The sequence below is a fragment of the Fundulus heteroclitus genome, chromosome 11 (assembly GCF_011125445.2).
Source record: "Fundulus heteroclitus isolate FHET01 chromosome 11, MU-UCD_Fhet_4.1, whole genome shotgun sequence".
Classification (NCBI taxonomy): domain Eukaryota; kingdom Metazoa; phylum Chordata; class Actinopteri; order Cyprinodontiformes; family Fundulidae; genus Fundulus; species Fundulus heteroclitus.
The window spans coordinates 1,644,758-1,669,152 of NC_046371.1; the positions used below are offsets into that span (position 1 = coordinate 1,644,758).

General features: G+C 42.9%; 1 protein-coding gene across 1 annotated transcript in view; it reads right to left on the reverse strand.

Moving 5' to 3' along the window:
* Nucleotides 1-4,394: 4,394 nt before the first annotated feature.
* Nucleotides 4,395-24,395, reverse strand: part of tlcd3a (TLC domain containing 3A) — a 34,300-nt gene continuing 14,299 nt past the window's right edge. Inside the window, exons 3-5 of the mRNA XM_012866604.3 lie at nt 20,779-20,998; nt 13,360-13,455; nt 4,395-10,407 (exon numbers count right to left, since the gene is read on the reverse strand). Coding sequence (XP_012722058.2) covers nt 10,093-10,407; nt 13,360-13,455; nt 20,779-20,998 — 631 coding nt within the window. The 3' untranslated portion in view covers nt 4,395-10,092. The remainder of the gene's footprint in view (nt 10,408-13,359; nt 13,456-20,778; nt 20,999-24,395) is intronic.

Genomic DNA, 24,395 nt, shown 5'->3' on the forward strand with positions numbered 1-24,395 from the left:
CCGGGCCGGAGAGCAGCAGGTTCGCTCCTGTATTTTGGGACATAAAGGGGCGGGAAGGGATAAAACGAGAAGGAGGGCCCAGGATTGCTAGGATGTTTGCGTCCCTCTAAGGGTTCATATGGGGGGGGGGGGGGGGGGGGGGTAGTTTTATTCTGGGCCTTCAGAGCACACGTTTATTTTTATTTTCACACTGGAAAGAAGATGCTGAGATTGTTGAAGTTTCCTGAAAATGGCCGCAGGTTCGGACTGTCAGGTAAAAGTTGGTGTCGTCATCCTGGGAGGGAAAATCATTTCCCCCCCCCGATGGACGGGACGTGCCCCCCCCCCCCCAATCAGGACGGACCCTCGTCTCCTCGTCCTCCAGGACTTCAGAGGGGCGGGGCCGGCAGAGACCAGGATATTTGGTCCGTTCTCTGCGGACAATCTCCAGGTTTCCTGCTCAGTCTGGAAAAACAAAGTTTGGAGAGCGGCCCCATCCCATTTTCCTTGCTTCCTTCCTTCCTAGTGTTCATCCTTCCTGCTGGTTCCTTCATTAGCTTTCCTTTCTCTCGTTTCCTACCGTCTTTCCCTTCCGTCTCCCTCACATCCTTTCTTGTGTCCTACAAAGGAATGAAACAAATCCTTCATTTCATTCCTTCCTTCACCCTTACCACTCTCTCTTCATGGCGTCCTTACTTCCTTCCCACCTTGCCTTTCTTTACTTCTGTCCTTTCTTGGTTTTCATGCCTTGTTTCCTTTCCTTGATGCCTTTGTTATAGACTTTCTCCTGTCCTCCCTTATTCCCCGGCTGCCTTGTGTCCTTCCTTTCCCCACTTTATTCCTTGTACACTTTCCCATTCTTTCCTTGTGTCCTTCCTTCCTTTCCTTTTAGCAAAGTTCTTAGTGAACTTTATCACATTAAATAATAAAGTATGTTTGATCTTGCCCCGCTTCTGAGCTCGTCTATCTCACTTTGACTGGTGTGCTCTCGTGTCTTTCCCATTTTGAAGAGCGGCTGAGAAAAATGGGACGGGTGATAAAATGCTTCTAAACACTCGGATCGACATTAAGATTAGGGATAAATAAATAAAATGCTCCATTTAAAGTTTACTTGTACACTGCAAAAATGCATCTAAAAATAAGTAAAATGTTCTTAAAGTTAGTGTATTCGTCCTTGATTTGAGCAGGTAAATAAGATAATCTGCCAGTGGAATGAGTATTTTAACCCCTAAAATAAGATAATTAGACATCCTGCACTTGAAATAAGATGATGGAGATGAGTTGTTCCCATTTTAAGTGCAAAAATCTTATTCCATTGACAAATCATCTTATTTACCTGCTCAAATCAAGGACAAATACACTCATTTTAAGAACATTTTACTTATTTTTAGTTCCGTTTTTGCAGTGTAGGAACGGTTGTTGGTGCAGATTGATGCGTTTATTTGAACTTTTTATTTATTTATTCAGAAGAAGTTATTTCAGTCGCAGATTACAAATTAGAGTTTGCGGTTCTAATCTGGGAGCGTTTAACGAGTACAAACCTTTTCTAGAAACTGTAGCTCTACAGCAACAGGTGATTAACATGGATTCTTATATATGAACAGTTTCTGTACATTAAGTCGGAGAAAAGGAATAATTAACTTATGTAGTCTATAGATGAAGCCAACAGCAAACAGTCTATCAAATCAAATTTATTGAATTTTAAAGGGGTGTTCTGATTTCACAAGCTACAGTACATAACTCCTCATTTCATAAAACAGTTTAGTCACATTTCAGATAGGAAAGATTTCCTCAAAAAAGTCACGCTACAAAAAAAGGACAGATGCATTAAATCTGAGATATATTTTATATATGTATGAAAAATTAGAGTGTTATCAAAAATAAGTGGGGCAGGAAGTGTTGAAGGTTGTGAAGGTGCTGGGTTTAAATCAGTCGGGGACACGGAGTGATATGGACAGCAGAGTCACGCCTGAGCTCCACACAACAAACACATTCACTAAAGCGGCGGTGTCCAAACTGTTGGCCGCGCGGGACCAGAGCGTCGCCAGGTAAAGGTACGCCTGGCCAATTCTTTACAAACACAAAATGCTAAAATGTTCTTTCTTCCTCTGATCAGACAAAAACCAAACAATGTTTTAATGAAAACCACAAAGTCACCTGATTAAAATCATAACTAGAGTCTTAAATGTTTGCTTTAACAAAAGATTTTTTTTTGGGGGGGGGGTCAATTATTTTCTATTTTCTTGTATTTTCTCAGCAATAAGAACCGGATTTGGGTCATTAATCTGCTTTTCGGTAAAACCTTTGAGGTTAATCTTAAATTTAAAATAAATTTAAAAAAACCTGATTTGTAAAAGAAAAATCTCACTACAAATAAAATAAAAAATCCCAAATCTGCACCAGTCCTGGCCGACCCAATAAATCTATCGTTCGGGCCGCAAACGGCCCGCCAGCCACACTTTGGACACCTGAGCACTAAAGCAACAGAGACACAGCAAACAAGCTCAAGCCTGAATGACAGAAATGTTTAAAACCTTAATGTAAAGAAACCATCTGAATGATGAATTAAATGCTACAGAACCAGAAAATATCAATTAAAATATTTCACTGCATCAAATCAAGAATATCTGTTAATAAATGCAGATTTCAAGGAGTCAAAAACTGAAAAGTTAACGACTTTAATGAGCTTCAGTTCTGAGAACACCAGAATGCATCAACTGTCTCTGAGACGACATGAAAATAATGAATATTATAAACACAGCCACAACCTGTAAACACCACCTGCCAACTTAGCTCTTTAAACTTAGTTTTGTAGATATATCACAAATAGACTTTTTTTTTTTTTTTTTTTTTTTTTTTACAAGGCACCGGAGACCAAGTTTGGTTCACTGTCAACAGATCAAATTCAGTCCCAGTAACACCTGTTATTCTTATTCTGATATTTATTTCTTTTATTGAGCCACATGCAGAGTGTTTGTGGTGAAAAGGGATTTTTCAGCCTAATGCTGAGGAAAGGGCAGAAGGTAAAGCTCCCCCTCGCTCTCGTTACATGATCCTCTCCGGTTTGAAAGGATGCATGGCCTGGATCTTCTCCACTTGGGTTTTTATTGTTGCTCGTTTCTATTTAACATTTCCCACAGGACGACAGGGGGAGGGGGGGTGGGGGGTCTGTCGTACGGAGGTGAGTGCCCTGCAGAGCCGGCCTGAGGTATGAGCAAACTGAGCTGCTGTGTAGGACTCCCAAACAATCAGCCGCCCTCAATTTTAGGGTTAAACTCATCAACAAATGTGCTAATTATAAATAATAATAATAATAATAATAATAATAATAATAATAATAATAATAATACATGAGGAGCATCTTTACAGCTTGATCATTATGGTACCTAAAGCTAAAGCTATGAGTGATCTTTTCAAACACTGTCGCTTCAAAAAAATGCCTCCAATAATCAACACCGGCGATTTACTGCGGTGCCTTTTCAGAGTTTGGTGAATTTGTGTTGAAAAGCTAAATATCTGAAACACCTGCCAGGGTAAATGAGTCGGAGGAATAAACTTCGTCTCCACAGCCTCTAACATTTTACTCCATGTGGTTCTGACTGAAGCTGAGAGTCGGTGCTGCCCTCTAGTGGCCCGTCCAAACACTGAAAGACCCCTGCAACCTTGGGCCGGCTCTGATCAACAGATCCATTTGCGCTACAAATAAAATGAAAAGGAAAAATGTTCTGACTTGCAGAGATGAATCGAAGCTGAAACAAAGGGAGCGGATGGGCTGCGGCCTTTTTAGGAATCCAAACAGGTCTTAGATGGAAGATGAGGAGGTAAAATAATCTAAATGTCCGCTCCACAGCTGCTAGCTTCAGGTCGCAAAGTTCTGCACGTCTGACCAAGGTGTCCAGCTTCTGTACACTACATTTACTGTACCCTGTGATAACATTAGACTTTATACATATTGCCATATAGACAGGGTTAACACCGTTTCTCCATTTCAAAGTAAGCCCAAACCCTCCAGCGTAAAACTATCGATGCAGCGTATCTCCATCGGTATTTATAATATTCTGGACATCTGAGCACAACCAGCAGTTTTTTTTTTTTTTTTTATCTGCAATTTCCACAATAGCGTCTGGACCATTTCACTGGTTGGTGTCACTGATCAACTTAGATCAGCTCTATTTTAAATATCTAGAACAATAGAGTGTGTGAAATCTGGTATATTCAACACTAAATATAGATTCTTTGAATTAGTCTGTAGTCGTGGATACCTTTATTTTCTGATGAAAAACACAAAGATGGTTTGGTATCCAAAATAAACCCCAGTTTAGGAAACCCTCATCTGGACAGATCTACAGGCCAAAGCAAAACGAGCGTATTCGTCTGGTTTCTCTGTCAGTAGCTCAAAAACCCAAAACAACCAGTCAAACGCAGGATCCCCTTTATTTCATTATTTTACTGCACTTTGCTTTATTCTGATTTTAATCTTTTAGAAAATATTGACAAAAAAGAAATCGATTTAACTTTTCCAGAGAACACAGGAAGGCTGTATTTATTAAAAGAGATTAAACAATTTAAACCACTACTGATGCTTTTAGTCTGACGGGTCATAACAAATTAATAGACAAGAATATATCAGACTTATAACTCAATAAAAACTGTGAAACATGGGATTTATTAAACTTGACTATGATGATCCAAACATGTAAACATGGAATGAGTTTCTACTTAAATCATGCAAGTTTTGATCAAATCCACTGTGTGCAGGGGTCTGAAGAGGAGTTACAGAAACCAGCTACTGTGGTATTGCTTTACAAAAAGACTACCGTTATTAAAGTCTAATAAATAGCACAAATGTATTGGTAAATGAGTTTATAAACCAGTAATAACCAGTTATAGTGAATCAGTTAAGGGGGAGGGGGCAACATAATCACAGTTTTCTTGCAAAAACAGTGATTCTGCATAAGTGGATGAAAAGTGCTTAAAGCTTCTTACTGGTGATTTATAAACCATTCACAGCCTAGTCATTAGTCAGATTTATACATTTGTTAATACTTTATGGAGGTAGTCCTTTTGCAAAGTGGAGCAAATGTGTTAAGTTAATAGTTACAGAAGACAACAACACTTAAATAAAGGTGTTTTTTTGGGGTCTGTTTATGTCACCACATCCTCTTGTTTAGTTGGCTCTAAAGCAAAGTTTGTATAATTCAGACATACTGGAGTTAATCAGTAGCTTCCATTGTTATTTTATGTCAGCAACAGAAACGTTTGTAAAACTTGCTAAACTGTTAGCACGGAAGTCTCACCCAGCTAACCAAAATGCTAGCTTTCAGCTTAAAGTGACTCAGCAATTCTGATAATTAGCATCTGCTAATTTGTATGGACTTGAGTGGGAAAGGAATGCATTTAATTTAAATTCACTCTATAACTGCAGTGGAATTTACGCCCTAGCAGCAGCCAAGTGTTTGCCTGGGATTGGTCTGACTCAGGAGTAAAATCATCGTTAGCAGAGGTCAAGTTGTGGGACCAAAAAGAGCTAAAAGATTAGCATGCTAACACCGTATACGCATGTAACAAGTCGGATTGAACATCACGTCAATTTAAAAAATCTTTAATTATCTTAAGGAACCCTAATCAAGTGGTTGAGGAGTGTAAAACCTTAAAATAAATAGATCCTGAATAAATTTTACTCTATGCTAAGGTTGTCAATAGTGTTAGATTGGTGTGACTCAGCAGTAAAATCATCGTTAGCAGAGGTCAAGTTGTGGGACCAAAAAGAGCTAAAAGATTAGCACGCCAACACTCTAGTCGAGCACCACATCTGTTAATGGGTTTAAGGTAATAAATCAAACTTTATCTTTGAATTTAGATCTAACAATCTAAACTCCCCTTTATGCTACAGTTAGCATGCAATGCTAACTCTTGCTCCAATTGTTAGCAGAAATGTAATTTTGGTCAACAATGCATCGACCGTATACGCATGTAACAAGTCGGACTGAACATCACGTCAATTTAAAAATCTTAAATTATATTAAAAGGAACCCTAATCAAGTGGTTGGGGGGTGTAAAACCTTAAAATAAATAAATCCTGAATAAATTTTACACTATGCTAAGGTTGTCAATAGTGTTAGCACTGTGCAAAACAACAATATAATCTGGAATTTATACCTTTAATATAAATCTGTCTTTTTAGGGGTGGATTCTAATGACGAAATTTAAAAAGACTGGAGATTAGTTAAGTTTAGAAGAGAGACGTAAGGCAAAATATGTACAGCAAATCAACCTGTCTTTATACTCTCACCATCATTGACTGACCTAAGTGGGAGTCTTTGGTATCGTAACAGAACATGAGGTGTAAATGGACCGGGGGGGCTGGTGCTGCTACAGATGCTACTCCACATCAAAATACACTAGCCTGCACACAAATAATTACTATTTTCTGCAGATTTTATATCTTGGATTTATTTAATGCTCTCCGTTAAGAACACATGGACCTTAGACAGTTCTGTATTGTAACTGAGTTGTTGTAACTGTGCAGTGCAGCTTGCAGATGGTGTCGATGGTCCACATTTGTAACAATGGGCGTAATTATCCTCCAATAAAAACTACCAGCAGTCCCGCTACAGCGGACCTGTAGTCAGGCCAGACGAAACGACGACATCTTTAGAAATACACAACTGAACTGATAAAGTGTTCACAAAATACATTAAACTTGAAAGGAAAATAAAATGTGATAATGAAATGTGTGACGCATTGTTTTTTTTTTTAAATAAATAGAAATGCTACATTTACGATATTTAAAACTAAGCCAAACATTTTTAATGGGCTGACTTAATTAAGACTAAACGTCTCCACTTCAAAGTTACAGCAGAGAAAGCCGCAACGTTCTGCAAAGCTCCATCAAGATGAATTTTCGACTAAGAGAAAGAAAGAAAAAATTAATTAAGCTTTGAGGTATCTGGATTGTTTAAAACCTCTGAAAATATATGTTCATAAAAAGCAACATATTCCTGTTCTTCGTTGCATTTAATGGAAGCAGAAATGAGAGATGGTGGAAAAGTGGAATCGAGGCCGGGGACGGCTGCACTGGCTGTAAACTGGAAGGACGAGCAGCAGGACTCGCTCTGCTCTGCAGCCTCCAGAGCCCATTAACCTGACCGGCACCGCATCGAATGGGGCAGAAAGCAGATATACGGCGATTAGAGCAACACACCGAGCAGACAATGAGCTGCAGGACAGAAACGGATCTGCTGGGCTCTCCTTACCCCGAAAGAACCGGCCGACAGGACGACTGCGGTTCTACCGGCACTCAGCTCCTCATACAGGCAGGAACGTCTGATTAAAGGTGCCTTCATGGCGGCTGAAGACCCCCACAGATACGGCAAAGAATCAGCTTAAACATGTCAGATCATCAAACAAGTCTTAATATCAGATAAATATCAGATAAACTAAAAAAAAAAAAAATGTTTTCTGATAACATTTTTATTTATTAAAAAGGGAAAATTATCTATCCTAACTAACCTGGTCCTCTGGGAAAAAGTAACCACACCCTAAACCTACTACTGTGGAGGGAGTTGGACCCGCTCTGCTTTGCAGAATTTATTTAATTCAGGCACATTTTCCAGCATGGACAGCTTGTTTAACGTCATGCCAGCATATATGAATCTGAATTAAGTTCAGACCATGACTAGGCCACGCCAACTCCATCTTTTTTTTTTTTTAAAGCCATTCTCAGGTGGCATCGCTGGTATTGCTTTGGGTCGTCAGAAAGCTTCTGAATACTTCGGGCTAATGACATAAATCAAGCTTTCCCAAAAACACGCTTCCTAACAGGACCTGGACGACTTTTAGATTTTATTAATCGTCATTTATAAACTGCATTTTGTGTTAACCTGATTCTCTTTGTCTGCTGCAAAACTCAGTTTGATGATCTGAAACATTCAAGCGTAACAAAGAACGGAGGCGCAGACTGCGGCCTTTCCGGGGTGCGTTAAGCACAAAGTGGGCTTCCTGGTGGAGCGTGAAGGATCTCTGAGGGTTTGGAGCCTGCAGAGATGTCCTCAGGAAGATCAGGGTAATTTATTAAGGGATGGAGGAGGAGCAGAGCTCGTCATGCCATCCCTAGCTAGGGTCAGCAGAGAGCAGATAAAGGAGATGGCTCTGCTATCAACAACAGGGCAGCAAACGTCTTAAACACGCTGCAGTCCATGTTCTGATAGCTCGTGAGGAGGAAATGCAGACCGCAGTAATCCAGACGTCCACCCTGGCTCAGCTTTACTCACTCTTCTGCTACAACTCTGCTCGGTCTCATAGCTTATGTGAAGCTAGTGTTACCAACGCCAGATGATGGATCCGGATCCTCAGGAGTAACTGAACTGGCTAGATCTGCCACAGCGACCAGCTGGAGAGGTTTCTGGGCTCAGGTGTCGCCTTCTGCTCGTCTACGGTGAGGTCACACAGGTAGATGTGGCGATGAGGCTCGACTCCAGGTTGATGGTTGAACTCCCTCCCTTTCAGACCCATTTCTCAGGACCACAGATGATCCGGGGCTTTGCTTCTCAGTGCAGCACCAACATTCCTGCAGACGAGGCCCTGACCCATCCATCCATCCATCCATCCATCCATCCATCCATCCATCCATCCATCTCCCTCTCCGGATCTCTTGGTTATGCCCTGACTGCAGCGCTGCACGCACCCTGGTCTCTGTTGCATAGACTGAAGGAACAGGAAACAAACTGAAACGCCTCACAAAGCGATCAAACCCTGGAGCTGAAACTAAATATTATATTCTTCTATACACGTTTTAATGATATAGACAAAGAGCTAAAACTAAGCAATAAGTGTTGATTATCTCTCACAAATACCTCTCAGATAAATTATCTATCAGTATCTGGGAATGGTCCTCTCTGATTTAAGATGTACAGCAGGTTTCATTTAAGCTAGAAAACTATTTTCAAACTAAATTAAAAACATAATTTAAATCTTTTAAAACCCTGAAGAGCTTCACATACGGTCGTTCTTGTTCGTTTCTCGGGGGCGGCCCCTGATGCAGAAGCTCACGCTGACGGCTCTAAGCTGGAATCGGAACCCAAAGAAAACCCAAACAAACTAGCAGAGCCGGGCTAGCCTCCTCGCTGCCTCCTGATTGGCCGGCCGGTCTATCTGCCGGCCGATTGGTTGTTTGAATATTCCCGCTTTACACCTGCCCGTCCTGAATGCAGCAGTTAAATGTTTTGTGCTGACCTGGCTTGTCAATAAAGTTGGTTTCCACACATCAGAGCCGGTGAGAAACCAGCATGGCTGCCTGTCGGACCAGAACCTGAGCTATTACCACACCAGCCGCCCCACGCCGGCTCTCACCGCTCCAGTGTTACCTAAACCGAGCTTATGTAACGACAAAAAACAAAAAAAACAGTAAATTCACATTAGAAAAGTCGCACAGCGGTAAATTAAACAGAACTTCCTGCCGCACCGTCCAGTCACGTTCCTCAAGGCGATTTAAACGATGGAATCAGATCCTAAAAATAAGCCCTTAAAACTTCTGCCTGTCTGAAATTTAAGAAATGTTTAATCTCCCCAAATAAAGTAAAAAAGAAAGAAAAAAAGCAACGTTTTAAGTGGAATACGGGAGCAGATGTCTGAAGGTGGGTGAGGCGTGTCGATGGCGGCGGGCTGCAGAGGAAACAACTAAGTGACACCGAGCTGTAACAGAACCACACGTTTAAAACACGACCTGGAGCGCCGCGGCGTTCCCATCAGCGGCGACGAGTGAAAGACAAGATGGAGTCTGTGCGCGGGAGCTGGTCCCGCCGTCTCCACCTTTCACTCCCGGCGAGGCGGACGTGACCTTCCCTCCTTCCTTCCTTCCTTCCTTCCTTCCTTCCTTCCTTCCTTGGGGACTCTGAGCGTGGAGGAGCGCAGCTTCAGAGTTCAAATCAAACGGAGCGAGAGGTCCTACGAGGCAACGGGTTTGTTACAGAGGAATCAGAGTGGATGGGGGGGGGGGGGGGATGCCCAGGAGGAGTGGGAGGAGAGCAGGCAGTCCTGGTGTACTACAGTACGACAATGGGGTCGAGTTAGAAGCCGAGTGTGCAGCCGGACGGAGCGGGAGCAAACCGGACATCAATCCTCCTTGGAGCCGGCGGCGGCGGCGGCGCTGGCGGCGTCGATGGCGTCCGGCGGGCCGCGGCTTCGCCGGTACAGCCGGTAGCCCTTTCTGCAGAGCAGCACGAACCAGTAGACCTGCGGCGCCAGGATGCACGAGCTGCCCAGGTTGGTGGCGAGCGGCAGGTGGAAGGGCACGGCGTAGAGGGGGACGGCGTAGTGGCGGCCGTACATCCAGTACATGAAGGGGAAGAGAGCGATGCGGCAGACGAAGAAGGTGACCAGGACCATGCCGCCGTTGGCCTTGTGCAGCCAGCAGTCCTGGAGGCTGAGCTGCAGGAGGAGACAACGCAGACGTTAGACACAGAGGGGGAAAGTCCCACGCTGGAACGGTCCCTGAACACAACAACCAGCATCTGCCTCAGCAGCAAGGAGGCAGGATAGGAGGGAGGGAAGGAAGGATGAGGAAAGGATGGAGGGAAGGAAGGAGGGATGGATGGAGGGAAGGAATGGAGGGAAGGATGAGGAAAAGGAAATGATGGAGGGAAGGAAAGCAGGAAGGAATGGAGGGAAGGAAGGAAGGAAAGCAGGAAGGAAGGAAGGATGGAATGGAGGGAAGGAGAAAGAAGTTTGAGGAAAGAAGGAAGGATGAGGAAAAGGAAAGGATGGAGGGAAGGAAAGAGGAAAGAAAAGCTTGAGGAGAAGAAAGAAGGCAGGATGAGGAAAGGAAGGAATGGAGGGAAGGCAGGAAGGAAGGATGAGGAAAAGGAAAGGATGGAGGGAAGGAAGGAAGGAAGGAAGGGAAGAAGAAAGGAGGGAAGGAAGGATGGACAGAAGGAAATAGGTAAGGAGCAAAGGACGGATTAAAGGAAGGAAAGAAAAGTTTGAGGAAAGAAGATAAGGATGAGGAAAAGGAAATGATGGAGGGAAGGAAGGAAGGAACAAGGGAAGGATTTAAGGATGATGGAAAGGAAAGAAGGATGACTGAAGAAAAGTAGGAAAGAAAAGCTTGAGGAAAGAAGGAAGGATGAGGAAAGGAAGGATTGAGAGAAGGAAGGAAGGGAAGAAGAAAGGAGGGAAGGAAGGATGGACAGAAGGAAATAGGTAAGGAGCAAAGGAAGGATTAAAGAAGGAAAGTAAAGTTTGAGCAAAGGAACGAAGGATGAGGAAAGGAAGTATTGAGGGAAGGAAGGACAACATTTAGAAAACAGGATAGAGAGTAAAGTCCAAATAAAAAGTTTTTAATGCTCTTATTTTATTTTTCTATATTCTTTTCATTTAGGAAAACCTGAAACCTTTCCAGATGGGAGGAAACGGTGCAAAGATCATTAAAATCAGTTTTATTTCAGAAACTTTGACATAATTCATGGGTTTGATGCAAAAAAATCCCCAAATTTTCACAGCAACCAGCCGACAGATGTGAAGGCAGTAAAACATGGAGGCAGATGAATGAAGCTGAAACTGAAACCTGAAGCACTTCAGAACTTTTTCCCTGAGAGGAGCAGTGAAGCTGCTGCAGTTCCCCTCTGCTGACACCAGATGTCAGCAGAGGGCCTCGCTGGTTCTGGTTGGGGTTCCTCCTGATGCAGAGGAACGGGTGACAGCCGGTTCCTCTGCAGATGTTCTCAGAGAACGTGAGGTAAGCGAGTCGGTCTGCTGGGCCTGACGCTTTAATTATTGATGGGAGAGCGACAGAGCAGCTCCTGAATGAAATGGAGACGCTCGGGTTTCTGATGATGCAGGGTTCTGCAGATCCCCTGAGCAGGAACCAGAACCTTAACGGGTTTTCTCTGCAGAGGCGCCACTTTTACCACGATTTACTAAAATATGCAACAAAACTACTGCAACAGGAAGTAGAAGGAGTTTCCTGCTGCGTTACGACGGAGCATCTAAAGCAGCTTCTAGTTTAGTTTTACTTTTACTGTTTTATTTGCCATTTATTGATTTTATTATATAGTTTAATGTATCTGATTTATATGGATTCTTTCATTGACTGTAGCACCGATTCCCTATAAATTCAGGGTTGTAAATAAACTGATTATTATTAACAAGAATCGTAACCTTCCAACTTCACCTGAAGTCGACCTTCTATAATTTTACCAGATTTTAACTCAGTTTAATGAAATTGGACTTTTTTTTGTTTCAGAACCTTTGTGTTATAAAACTGGACAGAAATTGATTCAGAATTTATTTCCTTCCCATTAAAGCCAGTTGGTAGATCAACAACAGATAAATACGAGTGGATTTTAAAAACAAATCTATCAGAAATGTTAGTGATTGTTTTAATGGACTCAACCGGACAGAAAATGCTCCATTTATTCATTAAAACACATCTGAAACATACGAGGATAAAAACGACATTTAAACTAATATCAAAAACACACAATAATGCCAAATTCTTTTTGCTCGGGTTCTGAATAAAAATCTCCAGAAACCACTGATGGTTCTGTTAGTATCGTTTCTCTGCCTGACTGGTAAAGACGGCGAGTTTCTGGTTAAAAATAGAAGAAAATTACCACAACAAAGGTTTTCTGTCATCATCATGTTCATTGTTGGCTGCAGCTGATAAAAAAAAAGTCATATTTAGAGTTTATTATCAGAGATTTGGGGAATAACTGGGCCCAGGTCAGAAATCATCGTTTGGCAGGAGGAGGCCAGACGTCGGCAGCACCAAAGTCTAATGAAATGTTTATTGAAATGTTTAATACCCCGTTTAGATTTAGACATTTTTTAATCCAGTAAATATTTAGGCTTTAGGACAGGTGATGCGGGGGCGAATGTCGACATGGGATGAAGTGAGAAATGCTCTTCAGAGGATTCTGGAAACCAAACAATGATATTTAACCCAATTATTCAACCAACTTTTGACCAAAACTACAAGTTTAAGAAAAGAAAAAAATAAAATGAAATAAAAAAAAAGAGCGCATGCTCTCTGAACTCTTTGAAGGAGGTGGAGCTTAGTGACGGAGCATTTGTGATTGGTCAGGAGGATGTAATGATGTAATATTAACCTACATGGCTAGAATGCATAATGAAGGAAAATTTATCTCACTGAACTTTTTATTGACCCTTTTTTTCTATCATCGATATTAATTAAAGTTGAATTATCGCCCCCAACCCTTTAGATCTGGACCGATCCGGGAATCATAATCTGTCAATAAAAGAATTAATATTTTGTGCTCCTGGCCTTTAAGGCTCCATGAGGTTGCGGGTTCTAAGCCGAAGCGTTCAGTAATGATTCGCCGCCCGGCCGCGTCGTGTTGCCACCACAGGTAGACGTCTCACCTGGATGAGGATCTTCCCCAGGGAGACGAAGGGCGTGCTGAGCTCCGTCAGGAACAGGCAGCCGATGAAGAAATCCCCCTGGTCCTTCCTGAAGAACTGAGCGACACAAACACAAAGTCTTCAGTCTAAAACAGACAATCTACACAAAAACACACAAGATTATAAAATCCATAGAGCAGGAAGCGTTCCCCGGTACGCTGCTGTAATCCTAGTTAAAGCTCCGCAAGCTCAAGACAACACTTTAGAATTCTTTGGTTTAGATTTTATTATTTAAACGCTGCCATTTGTAACTAAAATAAATATTTTTTTTCTCCCACAGTGAAATAAATGCTACAGTAGAGACAGAATATTACAGTTTTTCATTGTGAGGTCAGATTTCTGGATAGTTTTTTTTATTTTGGAAACCTGAGAGCAGAACCTGAACCTTACAGCTGCGTTATTGGCTCTCATTACCCGACGCTGAAACGGGCCTCTGGGCTGCGGTTAGAGTATCTGGACCAGAACCTCCAGAACCACCGGCGGTTCTGTGGACCCGTCCACCATGGGTGGAAACAACAGACTAAAAATTACTCTTAAAATACAACAACTAGGTGCTTTTTTTTAAACATCATTTACCACAAATATCCACATCCAACAGAAGAAAACGGATCATCCTCCTCATTTTAAAACCGGTTCTTAAAAAATTACCTAAAGAATTATAATTTTATTTATTAATTTTTTTCTATAAATGTCACATAACTTTATTGAGTTGACTGGGGTAAAAATGGCTCTTTGGATGGTAAAGTTTGTGGAGTTTCTGTCTAAATGCAGGAATAAAGCACGAGTCAAATAAACTCCTAGTAAAAGCACAATTCAATTAAACTCGGGTACTTTAAAGTGTAACTTTGTTTGGCATTTAATCATTTTCCATTAAGTTTGTCACGTCTTTCCATTTAATCACATGTTGTTGGACTGGATGCGTCCAGGAAAGGTCTGAATATTAATAGGCAGATTTTTATGGCTCCCTGTATTAAACAGACCTCTGATCAGTTGCACATTTTTAATTTTCATTTTATTATTAATTGATCTGTCTGGATGTTGTGATTTTTACAACTGTCTGAGGAAACAAGGTCTGCATGCAGGCGTAGAGTTAGTGCTCGTATCAAATGTTATCTAAGCCATAACAGGCCTTTGTTAGGCAGTAGTATAAAGCTTGGTACTCCACATTACTCCAGAGTTTTTGAATTGAGAAATCTTCCTGGAGAGGAAGAGAAACGTCTTCAATTGTTCTCAAATTTGTAGATCTGATCAATTTCAGAACTGCTCAAATCCTTTATAAAGCAAGAAATAACTTACTTCCTGCACACATACAAGTGTTTTCTGATAGAGATGGAAGATATAATTTAAGAGGAAAATTAAATCTTAAAACTAAGTATGTTCGAACAACAAAAAGAAGTTTTAGTTTATCAATTAGCGGAGTGAAGCTCTGGAACAGCTTGCCTGAAAACATTAAACAATGTAAAAGCATCCAGCAATTCAAAAAAGAATATAAGAAAAGTATTTTTGATGAATACAAAAAAGAATATAAGAAAAGTATTTTTGATGAATACAAAAAAGAGTAATATATAAAAAGTTGGTATACAGTTTGTTTTACTGTAAATATTTGTCTTTTACCTCCATGACACATGTAACTGAGGGGTAGGGCTTAATAAGCTTATGCTTCATCCTACTCCTTTTTGAAACATGATGCATGTTTATGAAGTATTAAATGTAAACATTGTTAAATCATATCATGTTCCAAAACAAACAACAACAAACAAACAAAGATTAGCTAGATTATGTTCAGGGGGCGTTTACTTTTCACACAGGGCCACGTTAAAAGATGATTTTATACGTTCAGAACATCTTTGTCTGATATTAAAATGTGTTGGATGAGCTGAAACATTCAAGTCTGACACAAAAACAAACAAAACCTGAAGACACTTAAGGGGGCAAATACTTTTTCGCACCACAGGTCCGCCTCACAGAGAGTGAGAACGAGTCCCATCAGATCTCCACGTGGCTGAAAGCCCATAAAACCCGTCAGACATGGGAGCCTCTCGTTCGCCTGCAGCTGATGGTAACAACGGCGTATTTGTGGATCCTGGGATCAGACGCTCACCGTCTGCTCATCAGATCATTCAAATTTCCTGCTACACAAATGAGGAAAACAGACGAGAAGGTGGCGGCCGTCTGCAGCCAGCAGGTAAAGGGCTGAGACTGAGCCTCAGCTACGGTTAAAATGCCGGGCAGAGATTAGGAGCCTCTGCAGAAACCCCAGGTCAGCTTTGATTTGAATTAAATCAGGTCAGAGTCATTTTAATCAAAACTCTGGTTGTGAATGTATTTGCTGACGGGGCCTCTTTACTTTAGGCTTCAGCAGCGATGGACGGGTGCTGATGAAGATGTCATCCACTGAAAAGGTGCTTTAATGTTACCTTTTCTGGATTTAGCATTGATGAAGAACAAATGAATAACTAAATACAAACTTGGGACCCGGTCCATCCTTAAATACGGCGGCGCCTCGACTTTTGGGTCAAATTTGTTTTATGATGGAGGTGAAACAAATTAAAAATCTTTCCCAGCTGAAATATATTGAAAAGGCTTTTCCTGAAGATTTTCAGGATCATCAGGATGTTTTTGGTAAATGTGAGAATTAACTAGAAGCTTTGTCACAAAGGAAAGTTTTAAGATTAGTCTTAAAAGTAGACGGGGTGTCTGCCTCACGGACCAAAACTGGGAGTTGGTTCCACAGGAGAGGAGCCTGATAGCTAAAGGATCTGCCTCCCATTCTACTTTTAGAGACTCTAGGAACCACCAGCAGACCTGCAGTCTGAGAGCGAAGTGCTCTGTTAGGAACATACGGGGTAATCAGAGCTCTGATATATGATGGAGCTTGATTATTAAGGGCTTTATACGTTAGAAGGAGAATTTTAAATTCTATTCTTGATTTAACAGGAAGCCAATGAAGGGAAGCTAAAATTGGAGAAATATGATCCCTCTTGTTGATTTTCATCAGAACTCTTGCTGCAGCATTTTGGATCAGCTGAAGACTTTGAACTGCATTTTGTGGACTTCCTGATAGTAAAGAATTACAATAGTCCAGCCTTGAAGTAACAAATGCATGGACTAGTTTTTCAGCATCACTCCTGGACAGAATGTTTCTAATTTTGGCGATATTCCTGAGGTGAATAAATGCTAAAACATTTAAAAGTGAAGGACTGCAGTTGTTCCCTGAACCTCTGCATTGATCCTAACAGCTCATCATCTCACCCTCTGGTCACTGCTGAGGGTTTTTCTCTACATTAACAGAACGCCTGTTTTAGAATTTGCAGAAAAAAACCTTTTTAGAATAAAACGTAACATTTAGGTTTGCAGATCCTTTATGGTTGCTCCAGTCCTCCGGTGCGGCCTAGTTTCTGCCTCTAAAGGCTTTTTTAGGGTACGGCTCCTGAAACGTGCGCTCAGCCTAATCCCAGCGGTCACAATGCTTTTCATTCATACCGGCACGTTTCTGTCCTTTCACAGCATCCCTGCACGGGCGCACGATTTAGGGAACAAGAGCAGGAACAAAGGGAGGAGAGCTGCGTTTAAAAAAAAAAAAAAAAAAGAGGAGAGGACTGCAGCTGGAGCTGAATAATGTAGAGTAACGTGATCCCATGTAGCAACAGCCTGCAACTGCAAACAAAAGCCTGGGTTAGCAGCACACCTGGCGCAGCGAGCGGCAAGAAAGACGAAACTGGTTCTGTAAGCGACACCCAGTCCAACGAGCCGCGGCGTAGAGAGCTGCTTCGTAAAATACGTAAAAAGGTACGACTGCGCTCAGATAGAATGATCAGTGCTGATTTTAGGAGAAATTACATTATTAATAATAATAATAATAATAATAATAATAATAATAATAATTATTATTATAATAATAATAATAATAATAATAATAATAGCACCAGATAGGAGCTGCTGGTTCTGTCTGAAAGCTGTTTAAATTAAATTGGCGCTCCATCAGCGACGTCCGTCCTGTCCAGCTGACGCTTTTTATCCAAGGATGCAGATGTTCTGCCTGCAGGTCAGAACCTCCTCCCAATAAATGGGCTGAGACCATATTAAAGCTACACACTGCTGCATTTATAAAAAAAAAAAGAAAGGTTAGGAGCCGCCAACACGATTAATTACAACACAAACCACCAACTCAGCCTCTATTAGAGAAATCATTAAGTGTCTGGCAGCCTGCTAGCAAAAATATGATGTTAATATTGAGAGAAAAAAAGATAAAGGATCAGTTTCTAAACTAAAATAAATTAGTTCAACAGAACTTCTGATGCGTGAAGAAAGTTTTGCATTGCAAATATATTCAGCAGCAGGTTGGTTCTACAGGTTCCTACCAGTATTATTAGCCTCCAAGAGCTTTACAGCTAAACAGAGGGCTAATTTTACACCAGGAGGATCACCAGAGGAGGTCCACGGTAACCTGAGAGGACTGGAACCAGCAACCCGAGCTGAGGAGGTTAAAGTTTGCTACAGAACAACCTGACTGCCTTTTCATGGAGCCATGAAGGAGGGTGGATCTTTTTGGGTCTGGAAGAGTCCGAGCTGTAACACTGAAGCACGGTGGTGCAGGTATCATGATGTGGGAACGTGTTGAGCCTTTATATCACAGATTCAGCCTGAAGCTGAAGAGGAAATGAGCTGAAAGGTGAGTTTCAGCGACAGAACGAAGCCAAACGGACCAGCGAGGAGCGTCTGGGTCCCAGATCAACAGCAGCCGGCCCAATGAAGGACCTTCATCCATCAGAGAACACGTCTGCTGTCAGCAACCTGCTGGTTCTGAGCTTCAGCCCAGATCAACAGCAGCCGGCCCAATGAAGGACCTTCATCCATCCTTCCTGATGCAACCGGGATTCAAACCCGGGACCCTCGTATATCAAAAACACGGACCCGCCACTCCCAAAGGACGTCCCGGTTCGTTCGTGGGTACAGGAATAAAACCGCTGGGGAGGATTTGGAGCCGACTCGTCCCATCGGGTCTAAAGTCGGCTGATTTTTAAGATTGGACTCGATTATTGGACGGCTGGACGTGAACGTCTCTGATCCAGGCCTCTCAGAGACTCACCAGCACTTCATAGGTAATCCATGACATTGAGTTCTGCCTCTATTTTCTGCTGCCACTTAAGCAATCGTTAGGAGGTGAAGCAGCTTCACGCACCAATTGATCTGAAACCACTGCAGCAATAATGGCTTACCGGCAGCAGTCGTACTAAAACATCACATGACTTTTTACTCATCATAAGTAATTATTAACCTCAGGATTTCCAACAGGAGCATTTTCTTTTTCTTTTCGCTCCTACCTGCAAACAGTGAACATCTGATTAGAAGAATTACATCAGATTACAGTAATTTAGTGGTGTTGTAGCTTCGTTGGGCGACTTTTATCTTTTTAAGCATCCATTTCTAGGCTAAAGTTGAGCTAAATATGGTCTAAGGTCTAAGTCCAACAGGCCCACACAGTTACATGACTGGCTGATAGTAAACAATGATTTTTGGTCCATATCAACACTTTTTACCAACGTAGATCTGAAAAGTGCGGCGTGTACTTCTATTCAGAACTCTCCAGAAGCACCTCTGGTCTCCATCAGCTCTGAACATCTACAGGCAGCTCAACCTCAGCCACAGTGTTAGGAAACCTGATTTTTTGGGTGGATTTAGGTCCAGACTTTGACTAGGCCGTTCTAACATGAATCTGCTTTGATCTAAACCATCCCATAAAATCTCTGGCTGCATGTTAAAGCAACAGTTTGCTACTTTTTTAGTTCTACTGGACGAAATGGTCTTTCCATCCTGACAGTAGTTAATACATCATGTATAAAAAAAAAGAGGTGGTTAAAAAAATATTAGATCTGTGAGCTGCAGGCCTGTCAAAACTCTGACCAATCCCTGCCGTTCGGTCTGAATCCAAAGAACCAATCAGATGCCTTCATGTCTGGTTCTGCTCTCATCCCTTCTGTCCATCAGGTTCTGGGGAATCACCTCATCTATGGGTTGTCCCACATAATCATTCTGACGTAACAGCAGCATGCTCATTCCTTCCTAGTTTCAGCTAGCTGCTCACTTCTAGTGTTTATGTATACGGTTAGCTTAGCAGTTAGCGCACGAGTTAGCTTAGCAGTTAGCGCACGAGTTAGCTTAGCAGTCAGCGCACGAGTTAGCTAAGCAGTCAGCGTACGAGTTAGCTAAGCAGTCAGCGTACGAGTTAGCTAAGCAGTCAGCGTACGAGTTAGCTAAGCAGTCAACGTACGAGTTAGCTAAGCAGTCAGCGTACGAGTCAGCTTAGCAGTTAGCGTACGAGTCAGCGTACGAGTTAGCTCAGCAGTTAGCGTACGAGTTAGCTCAGCAGTTAGCGTACGAGTCAGCTCAGCAGTTAGCGTACGAGTCAGCTTAGCAGTTAGCGTACGAGTTAGCCAAGCAGTCAGCGTACGAGTTAGCTTAGCAGTCAGCGTACGAGTTAGCTCAGCAGTTAGCGTACGAGTCAGCTCAGCAGTTAGCGTACGAGTCAGCTTAGCAGTTAGCGTACGAGTTAGCTCAGCAGTTAGCGTACGAGTCAGCTCAGCAGTTAGCGTACGAGTTAGCTTAGCAGTTAGCCGTTCATTGTAGCTCGACTGTCTTCACTGTAGACTCTGAACCAGAACATCTGGATTTATACAGACACTAAATTAGACAATCAGGTCGACTGAGTTCATCAACTGAAAAGCATAAATATTTTTACTTTGTGTGGGTCTGTGGCCTTAAAAGCCAAGGAAGCACGCTGCTTGTATGCGGCGGCAACAACACGTCGCAAAGTTTAAGGGGTGTGAATATTTTTGTGAAGCAATCACAAAAATCTTTCCGTTGTATCTAATCCATCTCCATTTTCTAAAAGCTAGAGAGAGAGGACGGTCCCAGAGGAACATCTCGTATCATCACCTCATTATCAACCCATTTAGTACATCCACTTAACGCAGCAACTACCATCCCATAAAAACACAATCAGCCATGACGGGTCTGCACCGTGAAGTTCTCCCTTCTCTCTATCGTCTCGTTCTCTGGGCTCGGCACAGACTTCCTGCCATGGGTTGGACTCTGGAGCAGTTACACCATGCAGGGCTAAACGGAGGCCAGCGTCCACACCAGCAACTGGCCTTTGAACCAAAGCTTTAAAAAAAAAAAAAAAAAAAGCGCCTCTAGGACAACAAAGGCTCGTTAATCTTTTACCTCAGTGGCCAAAACATTCAAACCCCTCTAGAAGGTTCTGAGAGGAATGTGTCTGATTGTGTTTTCAGATCATTTTAGGTGGTAATCAGCGTTTCTCCTATTTCAGGAGGCGGTTGAGCTTCCTGGTGAAGCTCCATCTACCCTCCTCATCCTCACCAGAGTGATGGGCAGCAGGATGGTGAGGAGCGCGATGTGGTGCAGCACCAGCAGGAACTCTCTCCGGACGAAGGAGTTGACGGTCCTCAGCGAGTGCTGCTTGTAGTCCTCGTGGCCTTTGACGTGGTAGCGGTAGTAGTGGCTGAGGTACATGGCGAAGATGTCGTAGGTCATGTAGGGGACGCCGTACCAGATGACGAAGTAGGTGGTCAGCCAGTGCCTGAGGAGGAGATGAGATGTTTCAGGAGATGGAAACAGACATTGGATCCGTTGGGGACCCGGATCATCGTGTCCCTAACGCTGCAGTCAGAGCGGCGCTGCAGCAACAAGTCTCCTTTAACACGATTACAGTCCCACCTGCAAAAGTATTCACACCCGTTGGCCTGTTTCATAACATGTTAGTGACATACATTTAATTTACAGAACAAGGCGACAACTTTGAAGACTTTTTTTTTTTTATTAATGTGAAACAACAAATTGGAATAAAAGTAACTTCAGCGTGAATAAGTGTTAATATGTGTTCACGCCCTACAGTCAGTTCTGCCGGTTGCTGGAGGCTAAACTGCTGCAGCTCCTCCATGTTGGGACGCTTCTGTCTAGTGAGCAGAGATCTCCACGTCTAACCACAGGTTCTCAACCGGATTGAGGGTCTGGACTTTGACTAGGCCTGTTGAATGTGACGTGTAGCCAATCAGAGGGAGAGGTGATCATAGTGCAGCAAAAACATTCGGCCTTTTGGCAAACTCTAAGCCAGCCTTCTTATTTTTAACACTCCTGGCTTCTTTCCAGCCTCTCCTCCATGAAGCCCAGCTCTACGGAGCGTCCAGCTTACTGAGGTCCTCTGGACAGATCCTCCAGTCTCTGCTGAGGACCTCTGCAGCTCCTTCAGGGTTCCTCTGATGCCCTCCTGGCCCGGGCTGTGAGTTCTGGTACCGGCTTTTCTCTGCAGGGTTGTTCTGGTACCGGCTGCTCTCCGTGGATCTGATGGAGCTCTGGTTCCTCTAACCCCACCCTGACGCGTCTTCATGGTGCTTCTGCCTCCTGCTTAGTGCTGCTGCACCTCTGGGGCCTTCAGGAAATGTCTGGTTCTTCTCACAGGTCCTGGGACCCTTAGGTAGCAGACAGCTGGACTTCCTGTCACTAATTATGGGACTTCTGGAGGCAAATTGTTGCTCCAGAATATTTTATGCAGATGCTAATTGTCTGTTTTTTCCTAGTATACATTTTTCTCACGTCTCTTCACCAACTTGGACAATTTTGTGCAGATCCATCCCATAAAGTAATAATAATAATAATAATAATAATAATAATAATAATAATAATAATAACAATAATAATCATTTTGGGGTAAAAAGGCAATGAGACAGGAGTGATGGGGGGGGTGAATACTTTTGCAAGGCGCTGTATGTACGGCGTGAACACCAGGCAGCCTGGATCGCAGCAGAATAAACTGTGATGATTAATTATGTGGACAGAATTGAATAAAGCTGTTAAGACAGCTTCAAGCTGGCGACCTTTGACCTCTCACTTAGTTCTTAAGCTCCTAAAGCAAAAGGCGCGTGTTGGGTCCGTAAACTAAACTATGGAAACAAAGGGAAACCCAAACTAAGGCTGGTTCTGTGGAGGGAAAACTAGTACTGTCCATAAACACAGGAAACTAACCCGATGGACGACAAGACAGGAATGAACTAAGGAGGAAAGGACACACGGTAGAAATGATGGAAAGACAAGAAATAAAAGGAGCTAGGACACAAGGAAGCAAAGAATGTCGAGCAATAAAGTTAGGAGAGGAAGGAAGGATGGATGGACAGCCAGCATGTAGGAAGTACAGGAAGGAAGGACAGTAGTAAAGAAGTTAGGAAGGAAACAAAGATGGAAGGTAGGAAGGAAGGAAGGAAGCAAGGGAGCAAGGAAGGAAGGACAGTAGTAAAGAAGTTAGGAAGGACAGTAGTGAAGCAAGGAAGGAAGGAAAGTAGTAAAGAAGGAAGGACAGTAGTGAAGGAAGGAAGGAAGGACAGTAGTAAAGAAGGAAGGATGGCAGGAAGGAAGGAAGCAAGGAAGTAAGGACAGTAGTAAAGAAGTTAGGAAAGAAGGAAGCAAGGAAGGAAGGACAGTAGTAAAGAAGGAAGGACAGCAGGAAGGAAGGAAGGGCAGTAGTAAAGAAGGAAGCTAGGAAGGAAGGAAGCAAGGAAGGAAGAAAGGATAGTAGTAAAGAACTTAGGAAGGAAGGAAGCAAGAAAGAAAGGACAGTAGTAAAGAAGTTAGGAAGGAAGTAAGGAAGGAAGGACATTAGTAAAGAACGAAGGAAGGAAGGAAGGCCAACGTTCAGGAAATAAGAGGGAATAAAGTTGAGAAACACTTATTTCCTCTCATCCTGCTCTTCAAACTATTATGGCCTCCCAGAGCGACCAGAATAACTTCTGTGATGAAGTTTTATCAGCGCACAACCAGCTGGTTCATCGTCTACAGCCGCTGTTTGTAGACATCTGGAGGCAAAGAGGCGCGTTTAGGTGAAGTGAACCCGTCAGACTGAACCAGCGTCTGCCTTCAGCGCCACTCGCAGCAGACGAGACGCGGCGTCTGAACAACACGCAGCGCTGGGGCTGGTGTGAAGCACGTGTCTGCTAAGCTGCAGCCTGCAGCACGTCACGGTGCGGCGGCAGAACTGAGCAGCGCCCCGGAGGAGTTAAGCTCTGTGGCCGGAGGGGGGGGGGGGGGGGGGGGGGGGGGGGGGGGGATTAGCAGCCTGGAACTGGGACTGCCTGGGTCCAGCTGCTGACTCAGTGGGATTAATAGCTAGCGTTAGCCTAGCGTCACACTTCCCTGACCTGCACAGAGAGGCCAACGGCACGCTAACACACACCTGCTGCTAGGTGGCTGATCTGGAGGGGCGGATTAAAGAGGGGGGGGACTGGGTGAAGGGTAAAATATGGAGGCACTGGAGACACAACAAGTGCTATCTAATAGCCTTGGGGCTTTGCTAGTTTACACAGCGCAGTTTCCTGGTGAAGGTGACAGGCTAGCAGGGTGAGGGCGCCTGCAGCAGCTACAGGAGGACGACACTACGGCGTAGTCAGCCAGCAGAGATCCTGCAGCCATTGGTCGACCTCATCCACAACGTCGACAAAGAAAAAATGTCAACGCAAACATTCCTGCAATGTTTAAATGTATATAAAGATTGCTACGGTCTGAAAGTTTCCCTTTAAGCAGTGGTTTAAATCACATGCAGTTCACCGCGGCTGCAGCAGGGGGCGGTGTAGCGCCTCTGTCACATGGCTGCAGCTCCACGCTCCGAATGAAGAAGAAGACACTAATAACGCTGGTTATTAACAGTTATTAATGGGTTTATTTCAGGGTTTCATTCATCACTGAGATTAATGGTTAAGATTAAAGTGACGGGATTGTTTTATTTAACTTTAATGGTTGACCGACAGTTTATTTAGAAATGAATAATTCGGTCGTTTTTAAATATTGATGCTGGGAATATTGCCAGAGAGAAGAAGATGCTCTTTTTTTAAATACAATAGGTTAAAATCTTTTTAAACATTAAGCAACGTTAAAAGCTTTAAGGTTGAAAGATTGTTTTAAAAAAATTGTAATTTAATTTTTATATATGT